Raw genomic sequence first — 17,342 nt, forward strand, 5'->3', positions numbered from 1 at the left:
AAAAAAAAAACTGCTCTCAGCAGAGAGAGCCGTCACAGGATACAAAGATCCCTACACTGGAGACATCATCTCTTTGTTCCAGGCCTTGAAGAAAGATCTCATCGTGAAAGATCATGGAATTCGTCTCCTTGAAGCACAAATTGCCACAGGAGGCATCATTGACCCCGTCCACAGTCACAGAGTGCCTGTACAGGTGGCATACCAAAGAGGTTACTTTGATGAAGAAATGAACCAGATTCTGTCTGATCCTGATGATGACACCAAGGGCTTCTTTGACCCCAACACCCATGAGAACCTCACCTATCTCCAGCTGATGGAGAGATGTGTCACCGATACAATAACAGGCCTGAACTTACTGGTCATTGTGAAAAAAGGAGAGTTTTATTTCTTTGTCGATGAGACTACAAAGCTCATGTTGAAATCTACAACAACAACCAGAGCAGGAGGGAAATACAAAGGAAAGACTGTGTCTCTGTGGGATCTGCTTTTCTCCAAATACATCACTGAGGAGAGGAGGAGAGAGCTTGTGCAACAGTACAAGTCTGGATTAATCACAGTTGAACGCTTCATGGAAATGATCCTGACCATCATCACACAACAGACAACAACAACAACAACCTCATCTTCAACAACTGTCACGTGCCAACCTCCAGAAACCAAAGTGGACAGCAGCAGCACATCAAAAACTACCAGGACCACGACCACAATCACAGAGTCAAGTCAACTTCCACAGTTCCATGGAATCCGGAAGGATGTCACTGCTAGTGAGCTGCTTGAATCCAAAATCATCACTGAGGACCTCTACAAAAGTCTTAAGACTGGAACAGTCACAGTGACAGAAATTACTGAAATGGACTCAGTGCGTAAGTACCTTGAGGGAACCAACAGCATCGCAGGAGTGTACCTGCAGTCCACCAAGGAGACACTGAGTATCTATGAAGCTAAACAACGAGCCCTACTGACCCCTGGAACTTCACTGGTTCTCCTGGAGGCCCAAGCTGCCACTGGTTTTGTTATCGACCCAGTGAACAACAAGAAACTCTCAGTAGACGAAGCTGTAGAACAAAGAGTAGTTGGCAATGAGTGGGGGAAAAAACTGCTCTCGGCAGAAAGAGCTGTAACAGGATACAAAGATCCCTACACTGGAGACATCATCTCTTTGTTCCAGGCCTTGAAGAAAGATCTCATCGTGAAAGATCATGGAATTCGTCTCCTTGAAGCACAAATTGCCACAGGAGGCATCATTGACCCCGTCCACAGTCACAGAGTGCCTGTACAGGTGGCATACCAAAGAGGTTACTTTGATGAAGAAATGAACCAGAGTCTGTCTGATCCTGATGATGACACCAAGGGCTTCTTTGACCCCAACACCCATGAGAACCTCACCTATCTCCAGCTGGTGGAGAGATGTGTCACCGATCCCATCACAGGCCTAAGTTTACTGGTCATCGTGAAGAAAGGAGAGTTTTATTTCTTTGTTGATGAGACTACAAAGCTCATGTTGAAATCTACAACAACAACCAGAGCAGGAGGGAAATACCAAGGAAAGACTGTGTCTCTGTGGGATCTGCTTTTCTCCAAATACATCACTGAGGAGAGGAGGAGGGAGCTTGTGCAACAGTACAAGTCTGGATCAATCACAGTTGAACGCTTCATGGAAATGATCCTGACCATCATCACACAACAGACAACAACAACAACAACCTCATCTTCAACAACTGTCACGTGCCAACCTCCAGAAACCAAAGTGGACAGCAGCAGCACATCAAAAACTACCATGACCACGACCACAATCACAGAGTCAAGTCAACTTCCACAGTTCCATGGAATCAGGAAGGATGTCACTGCTAGTGAGCTGCTTGAATCCAAAATCATCACTGAGGACCTCTACAAAAGTCTTAAGACTGGGACAGTCACAGTGACAGAAATTACTGAAATGGACTCAGTGCGTAAGTACCTTGAGGGAACCAACAGCATCGCAGGAGTGTACCTGCAGTCCACCAAGGAGACACTGAGTATCTATGAAGCTAAACAACGAGCCCTACTGACCCCTGGAACTTCACTGGTTCTCCTGGAGGCCCAAGCTGCCACTGGTTTTGTTATCGACCCAGTGAACAACAAGAAACTCTCAGTAGACGAAGCTGTAGAACAAAGAGTAGTTGGCAATGAGTGGGGGAAAAAACTGCTCTCGGCAGAAAGAGCCGTCACAGGATACAAAGATCCCTACACTGGAGACATCATCTCTTTGTTCCAGGCCTTGAAGAAAGATCTCATTGTGAAAGATCATGGAATTCGTCTCCTTGAAGCACAAATTGCCACAGGAGGCATCATTGACCCCGTCCACAGTCACAGAGTGCCTGTACAGGTGGCATACCAAAGAGGTTACTTTGATGAAGAAATGAACCAGATTCTGTCTGATCCTGATGATGACACCAAGGGCTTCTTTGACCCCAACACCCATGAGAACCTCACCTATCTCCAGCTGGTGGAGAGATGTGTCACTGATCCTATCACAGGTCTTAGTTTACTGGTCATCGTGAAGAAAGGAGAGTTTTATTTCTTTGTTGATGAGACTACAAAGCTCATGTTGAAATCTACAACAACAACCAGAGCAGGAGGGAAATACCAAGGAAAGACTGTGTCTCTGTGGGATCTGCTTTTCTCCAAATACATCACTGAGGAGAGGAGGAGGGAGCTTGTGCAACAGTACAAGTCTGGATCAATCACAGTTGAACGCTTCATGGAAATGATCCTGACCATCATCACACAACAGACAACAACAACCTCGTCTTCAACAACTGTCACGTGCCAACCTCCAAAAACCAAAGTGGACAGCAGCAGCACATCAAAAACTACCATGACCACGACCACAATCACAGAGTCAAGTCAACTTCCACAGTTCCATGGAATCAGGAAGGATGTCACTGCTAGTGAGCTGCTTGAATCCAAAATCATCACTGAGGACCTCTACAAAAGTCTTAAGACTGGAACAGTCACAGTGACAGAAATTACTGAAATGGACTCAGTGCGTAAGTACCTCGAGGGAACCAACAGCATCGCAGGAGTGTACCTGCAGTCCACCAAGGAGACACTGAGTATCTATGAAGCTAAACAACGAGCCCTACTGACCCCTGGAACTTCACTGGTTCTCCTGGAGGCCCAAGCTGCCACTGGTTTTGTTATCGACCCAGTGAACAACAAGAAACTCTCAGTAGACGAAGCTGTAGAACAAAGAGTAGTTGGCAATGAGTGGGGGAAAAAACTGCTCTCGGCAGAAAGAGCCGTCACAGGATACAAAGATCCCTACACTGGAGACATCATCTCTTTGTTCCAGGCCTTGAAGAAAGATCTCATCGTGAAAGATCATGGAATTCGTCTCCTTGAAGCACAAATTGCCACAGGAGGCATCATTGACCCCGTCCACAGTCACAGAGTGCCTGTACAGGTGGCATACCAAAGAGGTTACTTTGATGAAGAAATGAACCAGATTCTGTCTGATCCTGATGATGACACCAAGGGCTTCTTTGACCCCAACACCCATGAGAACCTCACCTATCTCCAGCTGGTGGAGAGATGTGTCACCGATCCCATCACAGGCCTAAGTTTACTGGTCATCGTGAAGAAAGGAGAGTTTTATTTCTTTGTTGATGAGACTACAAAGCTCATGTTGAAATCTACAACAACAACAAGAGCAGGAGGGAAATACCAAGGAAAGACTGTGTCTCTGTGGGATCTGCTTTTCTCCAAATACATCACTGAGGAGAGGAGGAGGGAGCTTGTGCAACAGTACAAGTCTGGATCAATCACAGTTGAACGCTTCATGGAAATGATCCTGACCATCATCACACAACAGACAACAACAACAACAACCTCATCTTCAACAACTGTCACGTGCCAACCTCCAGAAACCAAAGTGGACAGCAGCAGCACATCAAAAACTACCATGACCACGACCACAATCACAGAGTCAAGTCAACTTCCACAGTTCCATGGAATCAGGAAGGATGTCACTGCTAGTGAGCTGCTTGAATCCAAAATCATCACTGAGGACCTCTACAAAAGTCTTAAGACTGGGACAGTCACAGTGACAGAAATTACTGAAATGGACTCAGTGCGTAAGTACCTTGAGGGAACCAACAGCATCGCAGGAGTGTACCTGCAGTCCACCAAGGAGACACTGAGTATCTATGAAGCTAAACAACGAGCCCTACTGACCCCTGGAACTTCACTGGTTCTCCTGGAGGCCCAAGCTGCCACTGGTTTTGTTATCGACCCAGTGAACAACAAGAAACTCTCAGTAGACGAAGCTGTAGAACAAAGAGTAGTTGGCAATGAGTGGGGGAAAAAACTGCTCTCGGCAGAAAGAGCCGTCACAGGATACAAAGATCCCTACACTGGAGACATCATCTCTTTGTTCCAGGCCTTGAAGAAAGATCTCATTGTGAAAGATCATGGAATTCGTCTCCTTGAAGCACAAATTGCCACAGGAGGCATCATTGACCCCGTCCACAGTCACAGAGTGCCTGTACAGGTGGCATACCAAAGAGGTTACTTTGATGAAGAAATGAACCAGATTCTGTCTGATCCTGATGATGACACCAAGGGCTTCTTTGACCCCAACACCCATGAGAACCTCACCTATCTCCAGCTGGTGGAGAGATGTGTCACTGATCCTATCACAGGTCTTAGTTTACTGGTCATCGTGAAGAAAGGAGAGTTTTATTTCTTTGTTGATGAGACTACAAAGCTCATGTTGAAATCTACAACAACAACCAGAGCAGGAGGGAAATACCAAGGAAAGACTGTGTCTCTGTGGGATCTGCTTTTCTCCAAATACATCACTGAGGAGAGGAGGAGGGAGCTTGTGCAACAGTACAAGTCTGGATCAATCACAGTTGAACGCTTCATGGAAATGATCCTGACCATCATCACACAACAGACAACAACAACAACAACCTCATCTTCAACAACTGTCACGTGCCAACCTCCAGAAACCAAAGTGGACAGCAGCAGCACATCAAAAACTACCATGACCACGACCACAATCACAGAGTCAAGTCAACTTCCACAGTTCCATGGAATCAGGAAGGATGTCACTGCTAGTGAGCTGCTTGAATCCAAAATCATCACTGAGGACCTCTACAAAAGTCTTAAGACTGGGACAGTCACAGTGACAGAAATTACTGAAATGGACTCAGTGCGTAAGTACCTTGAGGGAACCAACAGCATCGCAGGAGTGTACCTGCAGTCCACCAAGGAGACACTGAGTATCTATGAAGCTAAACAACGAGCCCTACTGACCCCTGGAACTTCACTGGTTCTCCTGGAGGCCCAAGCTGCCACTGGTTTTGTTATCGACCCAGTGAACAACAAGAAACTCTCAGTAGACGAAGCTGTAGAACAAAGAGTAGTTGGCAATGAGTGGGGGAAAAAACTGCTCTCGGCAGAAAGAGCCGTCACAGGATACAAAGATCCCTACACTGGAGACATCATCTCTTTGTTCCAGGCCTTGAAGAAAGATCTCATTGTGAAAGATCATGGAATTCGTCTCCTTGAAGCACAAATTGCCACAGGAGGCATCATTGACCCCGTCCACAGTCACAGAGTGCCTGTACAGGTGGCATACCAAAGAGGTTACTTTGATGAAGAAATGAACCAGATTCTGTCTGATCCTGATGATGACACCAAGGGCTTCTTTGACCCCAACACCCATGAGAACCTCACCTATCTCCAGCTGGTGGAGAGATGTGTCACTGATCCTATCACAGGTCTTAGTTTACTGGTCATCGTGAAGAAAGGAGAGTTTTATTTCTTTGTTGATGAGACTACAAAGCTCATGTTGAAATCTACAACCACAACCAGAGCAGGAGGGAAATACCAAGGAAAGACTGTGTCTCTGTGGGATCTGCTTTTCTCCAAATACATCACTGAGGAGAGGAGGAGGGAGCTTGTGCAACAGTACAAGTCTGGATCAATCACAGTTGAACGCTTCATGGAAATGATCCTGACCATCATCACACAACAGACAACAACAACCTCGTCTTCAACAACTGTCACGTGCCAACCTCCAAAAACCAAAGTGGACAGCAGCAGCACATCAAAAACTACCATGACCACGACCACAATCACAGAGTCAAGTCAACTTCCACAGTTCCATGGAATCAGGAAGGATGTCACTGCTAGTGAGCTGCTTGAATCCAAAATCATCACTGAGGACCTCTACAAAAGTCTTAAGACTGGAACAGTCACAGTGACAGAAATTACTGAAATGGACTCAGTGCGTAAGTACCTCGAGGGAACCAACAGCATCGCAGGAGTGTACCTGCAGTCCACCAAGGAGACACTGAGTATCTATGAAGCTAAACAACGAGCCCTACTGACCCCTGGAACTTCACTGGTTCTCCTGGAGGCCCAAGCTGCCACTGGTTTTGTTATCGACCCAGTGAACAACAAGAAACTCTCAGTAGACGAAGCTGTAGAACAAAGAGTAGTTGGCAATGAGTGGGGGAAAAAACTGCTCTCGGCAGAAAGAGCCGTCACAGGATACAAAGATCCCTACACTGGAGACATCATCTCTTTGTTCCAGGCCTTGAAGAAAGATCTCATCGTGAAAGATCATGGAATTCGTCTCCTTGAAGCACAAATTGCCACAGGAGGCATCATTGACCCCGTCCACAGTCACAGAGTGCCTGTACAGGTGGCATACCAAAGAGGTTACTTTGATGAAGAAATGAACCAGATTCTGTCTGATCCTGATGATGACACCAAGGGCTTCTTTGACCCCAACACCCATGAGAACCTCACCTATCTCCAGCTGGTGGAGAGATGTGTCACCGATCCCATCACAGGCCTAAGTTTACTGGTCATCGTGAAGAAAGGAGAGTTTTATTTCTTTGTTGATGAGACTACAAAGCTCATGTTGAAATCTACAACAACAACAAGAGCAGGAGGGAAATACCAAGGAAAGACTGTGTCTCTGTGGGATCTGCTTTTCTCCAAATACATCACTGAGGAGAGGAGGAGGGAGCTTGTGCAACAGTACAAGTCTGGATCAATCACAGTTGAACGCTTCATGGAAATGATCCTGACCATCATCACACAACAGACAACAACAACAACAACCTCATCTTCAACAACTGTCACGTGCCAACCTCCAGAAACCAAAGTGGACAGCAGCAGCACATCAAAAACTACCATGACCACGACCACAATCACAGAGTCAAGTCAACTTCCACAGTTCCATGGAATCAGGAAGGATGTCACTGCTAGTGAGCTGCTTGAATCCAAAATCATCACTGAGGACCTCTACAAAAGTCTTAAGACTGGGACAGTCACAGTGACAGAAATTACTGAAATGGACTCAGTGCGTAAGTACCTTGAGGGAACCAACAGCATCGCAGGAGTGTACCTGCAGTCCACCAAGGAGACACTGAGTATCTATGAAGCTAAACAACGAGCCCTACTGACCCCTGGAACTTCACTGGTTCTCCTGGAGGCCCAAGCTGCCACTGGTTTTGTTATCGACCCAGTGAACAACAAGAAACTCTCAGTAGACGAAGCTGTAGAACAAAGAGTAGTTGGCAATGAGTGGGGGAAAAAACTGCTCTCGGCAGAAAGAGCAGTCACAGGATACAAAGATCCCTACACTGGAGACATCATCTCTTTGTTCCAGGCCTTGAAGAAAGATCTCATCGTGAAAGATCATGGAATTCGTCTCCTTGAAGCACAAATTGCCACAGGAGGCATCATTGACCCCGTCCACAGTCACAGAGTGCCTGTACAGGTGGCATACCAAAGAGGTTACTTTGATGAAGAAATGAACCAGATTCTGTCTGATCCTGATGATGACACCAAGGGCTTCTTTGACCCCAACACCCATGAGAACCTCACCTATCTCCAGCTGGTGGAGAGGTGTGTCACCGATCCCATCACAGGCCTAAGTTTACTGGTCATCGTGAAGAAAGGAGAGTTTTATTTCTTTGTTGATGAGACTACAAAGCTCATGTTGAAATCTACAACAACAACCAGAGCAGGAGGGAAATACCAAGGAAAGACTGTGTCTCTGTGGGATCTGCTTTTCTCCAAATACATCACTGAGGAGAGGAGGAGAGAGCTTGTGCAACAGTACAAGTCTGGATCAATCACAGTTGAACGCTTCATGGAAATGATCCTGACCATCATCACACAACAGACAACAACAACCTCGTCTTCAACAACTGTCACGTGCCAACCTCCAGAAACCAAAGTGGACAGCAGCAGCACATCAAAAACTACCATGACCACGACCACAATCACAGAGTCAAGTCAACTTCCACAGTTCCATGGAATCAGGAAGGATGTCACTGCTAGTGAGCTGCTTGAATCCAAAATCATCACTGAGGACCTCTACAAAAGTCTTAAGACTGGAACAGTCACAGTGACAGAAATTACTGAAATGGACTCAGTGCGTAAGTACCTCGAGGGAACCAACAGCATCGCAGGAGTGTACCTGCAGTCCACCAAGGAGACACTGAGTATCTATGAAGCTAAACAACGAGCCCTACTGACCCCTGGAACTTCACTGGTTCTCCTGGAGGCCCAAGCTGCCACTGGTTTTGTTATCGACCCAGTGAACAACAAGAAACTCTCAGTAGACGAAGCTGTAGAACAAAGAGTAGTTGGCAGTGATTGGGCAAAAAAACTGCTCTCTGCAGAAAGAGCTGTAACAGGATACAAAGATCCCTACACTGGAGGCATCATCTCTTTGTTCCAGGCCTTGAAGAAAGATCTCATCGTGAAAGATCATGGAATTCGTCTCCTTGAAGCACAAATTGCCACAGGAGGCATCATTGACCCCGTCCACAGTCACAGAGTGCCTGTACAGGTGGCATACCAAAGAGGTTACTTTGATGAAGAAATGAACCAGATTCTGTCTGATCCTGATGATGACACCAAGGGCTTCTTTGACCCCAACACCCATGAGAACCTCACCTATCTCCAGCTGGTGGAGAGATGTGTCACCGATCCCATCACAGGCCTAAGTTTACTGGTCATCGTGAAGAAAGGAGAGTTTTATTTCTTTGTTGATGAGACTACAAAGCTCATGTTGAAATCTACAACAACAACCAGAGCAGGAGGGAAATACCAAGGAAAGACTGTGTCTCTGTGGGATCTGCTTTTGTCCAAATACATCACTGAGGAGAGGAGGAGGGAGCTTGTGCAACAGTACAAGTCTGGATCAATCACAGTTGAACGCTTCATGGAAATGATCCTGACCATCATCACACAACAGACAACAACAACAACAACCTCATCTTCAACAACTGTCACGTGCCAACCTCCAGAAACCAAAGTGGACAGCAGCAGCACATCAAAAACTACCATGACCACGACCACAATCACAGAGTCAAGTCAACTTCCACAGTTCCATGGAATCAGGAAGGATGTCACTGCTAGTGAGCTGCTTGAATCCAAAATCATCACTGAGGACCTCTACAAAAGTCTTAAGACTGGAACAGTCACAGTGACAGAAATTACTGAAATGGACTCAGTGCGTAAGTACCTTGAGGGAACCAACAGCATCGCAGGAGTGTACCTGCAGTCCACCAAGGAGACACTGAGTATCTATGAAGCTAAAAAACGAGCCCTACTGACCCCTGGAACTTCACTGGTTCTCCTGGAGGCCCAAGCTGCCACTGGTTTTGTTATCGACCCAGTGAACAACAAGAAACTCTCAGTAGACGAAGCTGTAGAACAAAGAGTAGTTGGCAATGAGTGGGGGAAAAAACTGCTCTCGGCAGAAAGAGCCGTCACAGGATACAAAGATCCCTACACTGGAGACATCATCTCTTTGTTCCAGGCCTTGAAGAAAGATCTCATCGTGAAAGATCATGGAATTCGTCTCCTTGAAGCACAAATTGCCACAGGAGGCATCATTGACCCCGTCCACAGTCACAGAGTGCCTGTACAGGTGGCATACCAAAGAGGTTACTTTGATGAAGAAATGAACCAGATTCTGTCTGATCCTGATGATGACACCAAGGGCTTCTTTGACCCCAACACCCATGAGAACCTCACCTATCTCCAGCTGGTGGAGAGATGTGTCACCGATCCCATCACAGGCCTAAGTTTACTGGTCATCGTGAAGAAAGGAGAGTTTTATTTCTTTGTTGATGAGACTACAAAGCTCATGTTGAAATCTACAACAACAACCAGAGCAGGAGGGAAATACCAAGGAAAGACTGTGTCTCTGTGGGATCTGCTTTTCTCCAAATACATCACTGAGGAGAGGAGGAGGGAGCTTGTGCAACAGTACAAGTCTGGATCAATCACAGTTGAACGCTTCATGGAAATGATCCTGACCATCATCACACAACAGACAACAACAACAACAACCTCATCTTCAACAACTGTCACGTGCCAACCTCCAGAAACCAAAGTGGACAGCAGCAGCACATCAAAAACTACCATGACCACGACCACAATCACAGAGTCAAGTCAACTTCCACAGTTCCATGGAATCAGGAAGGATGTCACTGCTAGTGAGCTGCTTGAATCCAAAATCATCACTGAGGACCTCTACAAAAGTCTTAAGACTGGGACAGTCACAGTGACAGAAATTACTGAAATGGACTCAGTGCGTAAGTACCTTGAGGGAACCAACAGCATCGCAGGAGTGTACCTGCAGTCCACCAAGGAGACACTGAGTATCTATGAAGCTAAACAACGAGCCCTACTGACCCCTGGAACTTCACTGGTTCTCCTGGAGGCCCAAGCTGCCACTGGTTTTGTTATCGACCCAGTGAACAACAAGAAACTCTCAGTAGACGAAGCTGTAGACCAAAGAGTAGTTGGCAATGAGTGGGCAAAAAAACTGCTCTCGGCAGAAAGAGCTGTAACAGGATACAAAGATCCCTACACTGGAGACATCATCTCTTTGTTCCAGGCCTTGAAGAAAGATCTCATTGTGAAAGATCATGGAATTCGTCTCCTTGAAGCACAAATTGCCACAGGAGGCATCATTGACCCCGTCCACAGTCACAGAGTGCCTGTACAGGTGGCATACCAAAGAGGTTACTTTGATGAAGAAATGAACCAGATTCTGTCTGATCCTGATGATGACACCAAGGGCTTCTTTGACCCCAACACCCATGAGAACCTCACCTATCTCCAGCTGGTGGAGAGGTGTGTCACTGATCCCATCACAGGCCTAAGTTTACTGGTCATCGTGAAGAAAGGAGAGTTTTATTTCTTTGTTGATGAGGCTACAAAGCTCATGTTGAAATCTACAACAACAACCAGAGCAGGAGGGAAATACCAAGGAAAGACTGTGTCTCTGTGGGATCTGCTTTTCTCCAAATACATCACTGAGGAGAGGAGGAGAGAGCTTGTGCAACAGTACAAGTCTGGATCAATCACAGTTGAACGCTTCATGGAAATGATCCTGACCATCATCACACAACAGACAACAACAACAACAACCTCATCTTCAACAACTGTCACGTGCCAACCTCCAGAAACCAAAGTGGACAGCAGCAGCACATCAAAAACTACCATGACCACGACCACAATCACAGAGTCAAGTCAACTTCCACAGTTCCATGGAATCAGGAAGGATGTCACTGCTAGTGAGCTGCTTGAATCCAAAATCATCACTGAGGACCTCTACAAAAGTCTTAAGAATGGAACTGTCACAGTGACAGAAATTACTGAAATGGACTCAGTGCGTAAGTACCTCGAGGGAACCAACAGCATCGCAGGAGTGTACCTGCAGTCCACCAAGGAGACACTGAGTATCTATGAAGCTAAACAACGAGCCCTACTGACCCCTGGAACTTCACTGGTTCTCCTGGAGGCCCAAGCTGCCACTGGTTTTGTTATCGACCCAGTGAACAACAAGAAACTCTCAGTAGACGAAGCTGTAGAAAAAAGAGTAGTTGGCAATGAGTGGGGGAAAAAACTGCTCTCGGCAGAAAGAGCCGTCACAGGATACAAAGATCCCTACACTGGAGACATCATCTCTTTGTTCCAGGCCTTGAAGAAAGATCTCATCGTGAAAGATCATGGAATTCGTCTCCTTGAAGCACAAATTGCCACAGGAGGCATCATTGACCCCGTCCACAGTCACAGAGTGCCTGTACAGGTGGCATACCAAAGAGGTTACTTTGATGAAGAAATGAACCAGATTCTGTCTGATCCTGATGATGACACCAAGGGCTTCTTTGACCCCAACACCCATGAGAACCTCACCTATCTCCAGCTGGTGGAGAGATGTGTCACCGATCCCATCACAGGCCTAAGTTTACTGGTCATCGTGAAGAAAGGAGAGTTTTATTTCTTTGTTGATGAGACTACAAAGCTCATGTTGAAATCTACAACAACAACCAGAGCAGGAGGGAAATACCAAGGAAAGACTGTGTCTCTGTGGGATCTGCTTTTCTCCAAATACATCACTGAGGAGAGGAGGAGGGAGCTTGTGCAACAGTACAAGTCTGGATCAATCACAGTTGAACGCTTCATGGAAATGATCCTGACCATCATCACACAACAGACAACAACAACCTCGTCTTCAACAACTGTCACGTGCCAACCTCCAGAAACCAAAGTGGACAGCAGCAGCACATCAAAAACTACCATGACCACGACCACAATCACAGAGTCAAGTCAACTTCCACAGTTCCATGGAATCAGGAAGGATGTCACTGCTAGTGAGCTGCTTGAATCCAAAATCATCACTGAGGACCTCTACAAAAGTCTTAAGACTGGAACAGTCACAGTGACAGAAATTACTGAAATGGACTCAGTGCGTAAGTACCTTGAGGGAACCAACAGCATCGCAGGAGTGTACCTGCAGTCCACCAAGGAGACACTGAGTATCTATGAAGCTAAACAACGAGCCCTACTGACCCCTGGAACTTCACTGGTTCTCCTGGAGGCCCAAGCTGCCACTGGTTTTGTTATCGACCCAGTGAACAACAAGAAACTCTCAGTAGACGAAGCTGTAGACCAAAGAGTAGTTGGCAGTGATTGGGCAAAAAAACTGCTCTCGGCAGAAAGAGCTGTAACAGGATACAAAGATCCCTACACTGGAGACATCATCTCTTTGTTCCAGGCCTTGAAGAAAGATCTCATCGTGAAAGATCATGGAATTCGTCTCCTTGAAGCACAAATTGCCACAGGAGGCATCATTGACCCCGTCCACAGTCACAGAGTGCCTGTACAGGTGGCATACCAAAGAGGTTACTTTGATGAAGAAATGAACCAGAGTCTGTCTGATCCTGATGATGACACCAAGGGCTTCTTTGACCCCAACACCCATGAGAACCTCACCTATCTCCAGCTGGTGGAGAGATGTGTCACCGATCCCATCACAGGCCTAAGTTTACTGGTCATCGTGAAGAAAGGAGAGTTTTATTTCTTTGTTGATGAGACTACAAAGCTCATGTTGAAATCTACAACAACAACCAGAGCAGGAGGGAAATACCAAGGAAAGACTGTGTCTCTGTGGGATCTGCTTTTCTCCAAATACATCACTGAGGAGAGGAGGAGGGAGCTTGTGCAACAGTACAAGTCTGGATCAATCACAGTTGAACGCTTCATGGAAATGATCCTGACCATCATCACACAACAGACAACAACAACAACAACCTCATCTTCAACAACTGTCACGTGCCAACCTCCAGAAACCAAAGTGGACAGCAGCAGCACATCAAAAACTACCATGACCACGACCACAATCACAGAGTCAAGTCAACTTCCACAGTTCCATGGAATCAGGAAGGATGTCACTGCTAGTGAGCTGCTTGAATCCAAAATCATCACTGAGGACCTCTACAAAAGTCTTAAGACTGGAACAGTCACAGTGACAGAAATTACTGAAATGGACTCAGTGCGTAAGTACCTCGAGGGAACCAACAGCATCGCAGGAGTGTACCTGCAGTCCACCAAGGAGACACTGAGTATCTATGAAGCTAAACAACGAGCCCTACTGACCCCTGGAACTTCACTGGTTCTCCTGGAGGCCCAAGCTGCCACTGGTTTTGTTATCGACCCAGTGAACAACAAGAAACTCTCAGTAGACGAAGCTGTAGAACAAAGAGTAGTTGGCAATGAGTGGGGGAAAAAACTGCTCTCGGCAGAAAGAGCCGTCACAGGATACAAAGATCCCTACACTGGAGACATCATCTCTTTGTTCCAGGCCTTGAAGAAAGATCTCATCGTGAAAGATCATGGAATTCGTCTCCTTGAAGCACAAATTGCCACAGGAGGCATCATTGACCCCGTCCACAGTCACAGAGTGCCTGTACAGGTGGCATACCAAAGAGGTTACTTTGATGAAGAAATGAACCAGATTCTGTCTGATCCTGATGATGACACCAAGGGCTTCTTTGACCCCAACACCCATGAGAACCTCACCTATCTCCAGCTGGTGGAGAGATGTGTCACCGATCCCATCACAGGCCTAAGTTTACTGGTCATCGTGAAGAAAGGAGAGTTTTATTTCTTTGTTGATGAGACTACAAAGCTCATGTTGAAATCTACAACAACAACCAGAGCAGGAGGGAAATACCAAGGAAAGACTGTGTCTCTGTGGGATCTGCTTTTCTCCAAATACATCACTGAGGAGAGGAGGAGGGAGCTTGTGCAACAGTACAAGTCTGGATCAATCACAGTTGAACGCTTCATGGAAATGATCCTGACCATCATCACACAACAGACAACAACAACCTCGTCTTCAACAACTGTCACGTGCCAACCTCCAGAAACCAAAGTGGACAGCAGCAGCACATCAAAAACTACCATGACCACGACCACAATCACAGAGTCAAGTCAACTTCCACAGTTCCATGGAATCAGGAAGGATGTCACTGCTAGTGAGCTGCTTGAATCCAAAATCATCACTGAGGACCTCTACAAAAATCTTAAGACTGGAACAGTCACAGTGACAGAAATTACTGAAATGGACTCAGTGCGTAAGTACCTCGAGGGAACCAACAGCATCGCAGGAGTGTACCTGCAGTCCACCAAGGAGACACTGAGTATCTATGAAGCTAAACAACGAGCCCTACTGACCCCTGGAACTTCACTGGTTCTCCTGGAGGCCCAAGCTGCCACTGGTTTTGTTATCGACCCAGTGAACAACAAGAAACTCTCAGTAGACGAAGCTGTAGACCAAAGAGTAGTTGGCAGTGATTGGGCAAAAAAACTGCTCTCGGCAGAAAGAGCTGTAACAGGATACAAAGATCCCTACACTGGAGACATCATCTCTTTGTTCCAGGCCTTGAAGAAAGATCTCATCGTGAAAGATCATGGAATTCGTCTCCTTGAAGCACAAATTGCCACAGGAGGCATCATTGACCCCGTCCACAGTCACAGAGTGCCTGTACAGGTGGCATACCAAAGAGGTTACTTTGATGAAGAAATGAACCAGAGTCTGTCTGATCCTGATGATGACACCAAGGGCTTCTTTGACCCCAACACCCATGAGAACCTCACCTATCTCCAGCTGGTGGAGAGATGTGTCACCGATCCCATCACAGGCCTAAGTTTACTGGTCATCGTGAAGAAAGGAGAGTTTTATTTCTTTGTTGATGAGACTACAAAGCTCATGTTGAAATCTACAACAACAACCAGAGCAGGAGGGAAATACCAAGGAAAGACTGTGTCTCTGTGGGATCTGCTTTTCTCCAAATACATCACTGAGGAGAGGAGGAGGGAGCTTGTGCAACAGTACAAGTCTGGATCAATCACAGTTGAACGCTTCATGGAAATGATCCTGACCATCATCACACAACAGACAACAACAACAACAACCTCATCTTCAACAACTGTCACGTGCCAACCTCCAGAAACCAAAGTGGACAGCAGCAGCACATCAAAAACTACCATGACCACGACCACAATCACAGAGTCAAGTCAACTTCCACAGTTCCATGGAATCAGGAAGGATGTCACTGCTAGTGAGCTGCTTGAATCCAAAATCATCACTGAGGACCTCTACAAAAGTCTTAAGACTGGAACAGTCACAGTGACAGAAATTACTGAAATGGACTCAGTGCGTAAGTACCTCGAGGGAACCAACAGCATCGCAGGAGTGTACCTGCAGTCCACCAAGGAGACACTGAGTATCTATGAAGCTAAACAACGAGCCCTACTGACCCCTGGAACTTCACTGGTTCTCCTGGAGGCCCAAGCTGCCACTGGTTTTGTTATCGACCCAGTGAACAACAAGAAACTCTCAGTAGACGAAGCTGTAGAACAAAGAGTAGTTGGCAATGAGTGGGGGAAAAAACTGCTCTCGGCAGAAAGAGCCGTCACAGGATACAAAGATCCCTACACTGGAGACATCATCTCTTTGTTCCAGGCCTTGAAGAAAGATCTCATCGTGAAAGATCATGGAATTCGTCTCCTTGAAGCACAAATTGCCACAGGAGGCATCATTGACCCCGTCCACAGTCACAGAGTGCCTGTACAGGTGGCATACCAAAGAGGTTACTTTGATGAAGAAATGAACCAGATTCTGTCTGATCCTGATGATGACACCAAGGGCTTCTTTGACCCCAACACCCATGAGAACCTCACCTATCTCCAGCTGGTGGAGAGATGTGTCACCGATCCCATCACAGGCCTAAGTTTACTGGTCATCGTGAAGAAAGGAGAGTTTTATTTCTTTGTTGATGAGACTACAAAGCTCATGTTGAAATCTACAACAACAACCAGAGCAGGAGGGAAATACCAAGGAAAGACTGTGTCTCTGTGGGATCTGCTTTTCTCCAAATACATCACTGAGGAGAGGAGGAGGGAGCTTGTGCAACAGTACAAGTCTGGATCAATCACAGTTGAACGCTTCATGGAAATGATCCTGACCATCATCACACAACAGACAACAACAACCTCGTCTTCAACAACTGTCACGTGCCAACCTCCAGAAACCAAAGTGGACAGCAGCAGCACATCAAAAACTACCATGACCACGACCACAATCACAGAGTCAAGTCAACTTCCACAGTTCCATGGAATCAGGAAGGATGTCACTGCTAGTGAGCTGCTTGAATCCAAAATCATCACTGAGGACCTCTACAAAAGTCTTAAGACTGGAACAGTCACAGTGACAGAAATTACTGAAATGGACTCAGTGCGTAAGTACCTCGAGGGAACCAACAGCATCGCAGGAGTGTACCTGCAGTCCACCAAGGAGACACTGAGTATCTATGAAGCTAAACAACGAGCCCTACTGACCCCTGGAACTTCACTGGTTCTCCTGGAGGCCCAAGCTGCCACTGGTTTTGTTATCGACCCAGTGAACAACAAGAAACTCTCAGTAGACGAAGCTGTAGACCAAAGAGTAGTTGGCAATGATTGGG

General features: G+C 46.4%; 1 protein-coding gene across 1 annotated transcript in view; it reads left to right on the forward strand.

Moving 5' to 3' along the window:
- eppk1 (epiplakin 1) overlaps positions 1–17,342 on the forward strand; it is a 31,009-nt gene that overhangs the window by 9,229 nt on the left and 4,438 nt on the right. Inside the window, 1 exon segment of the mRNA XM_034599640.1 lies at positions 2–17,341. Within this exon segment, the coding sequence (XP_034455531.1) occupies positions 2–17,341 (17,340 nt within the window).

The sequence above is a fragment of the Hippoglossus hippoglossus genome, chromosome 11 (genome assembly GCF_009819705.1).
Source record: "Hippoglossus hippoglossus isolate fHipHip1 chromosome 11, fHipHip1.pri, whole genome shotgun sequence".
NCBI lineage: Eukaryota > Metazoa > Chordata > Actinopteri > Pleuronectiformes > Pleuronectidae > Hippoglossus > Hippoglossus hippoglossus.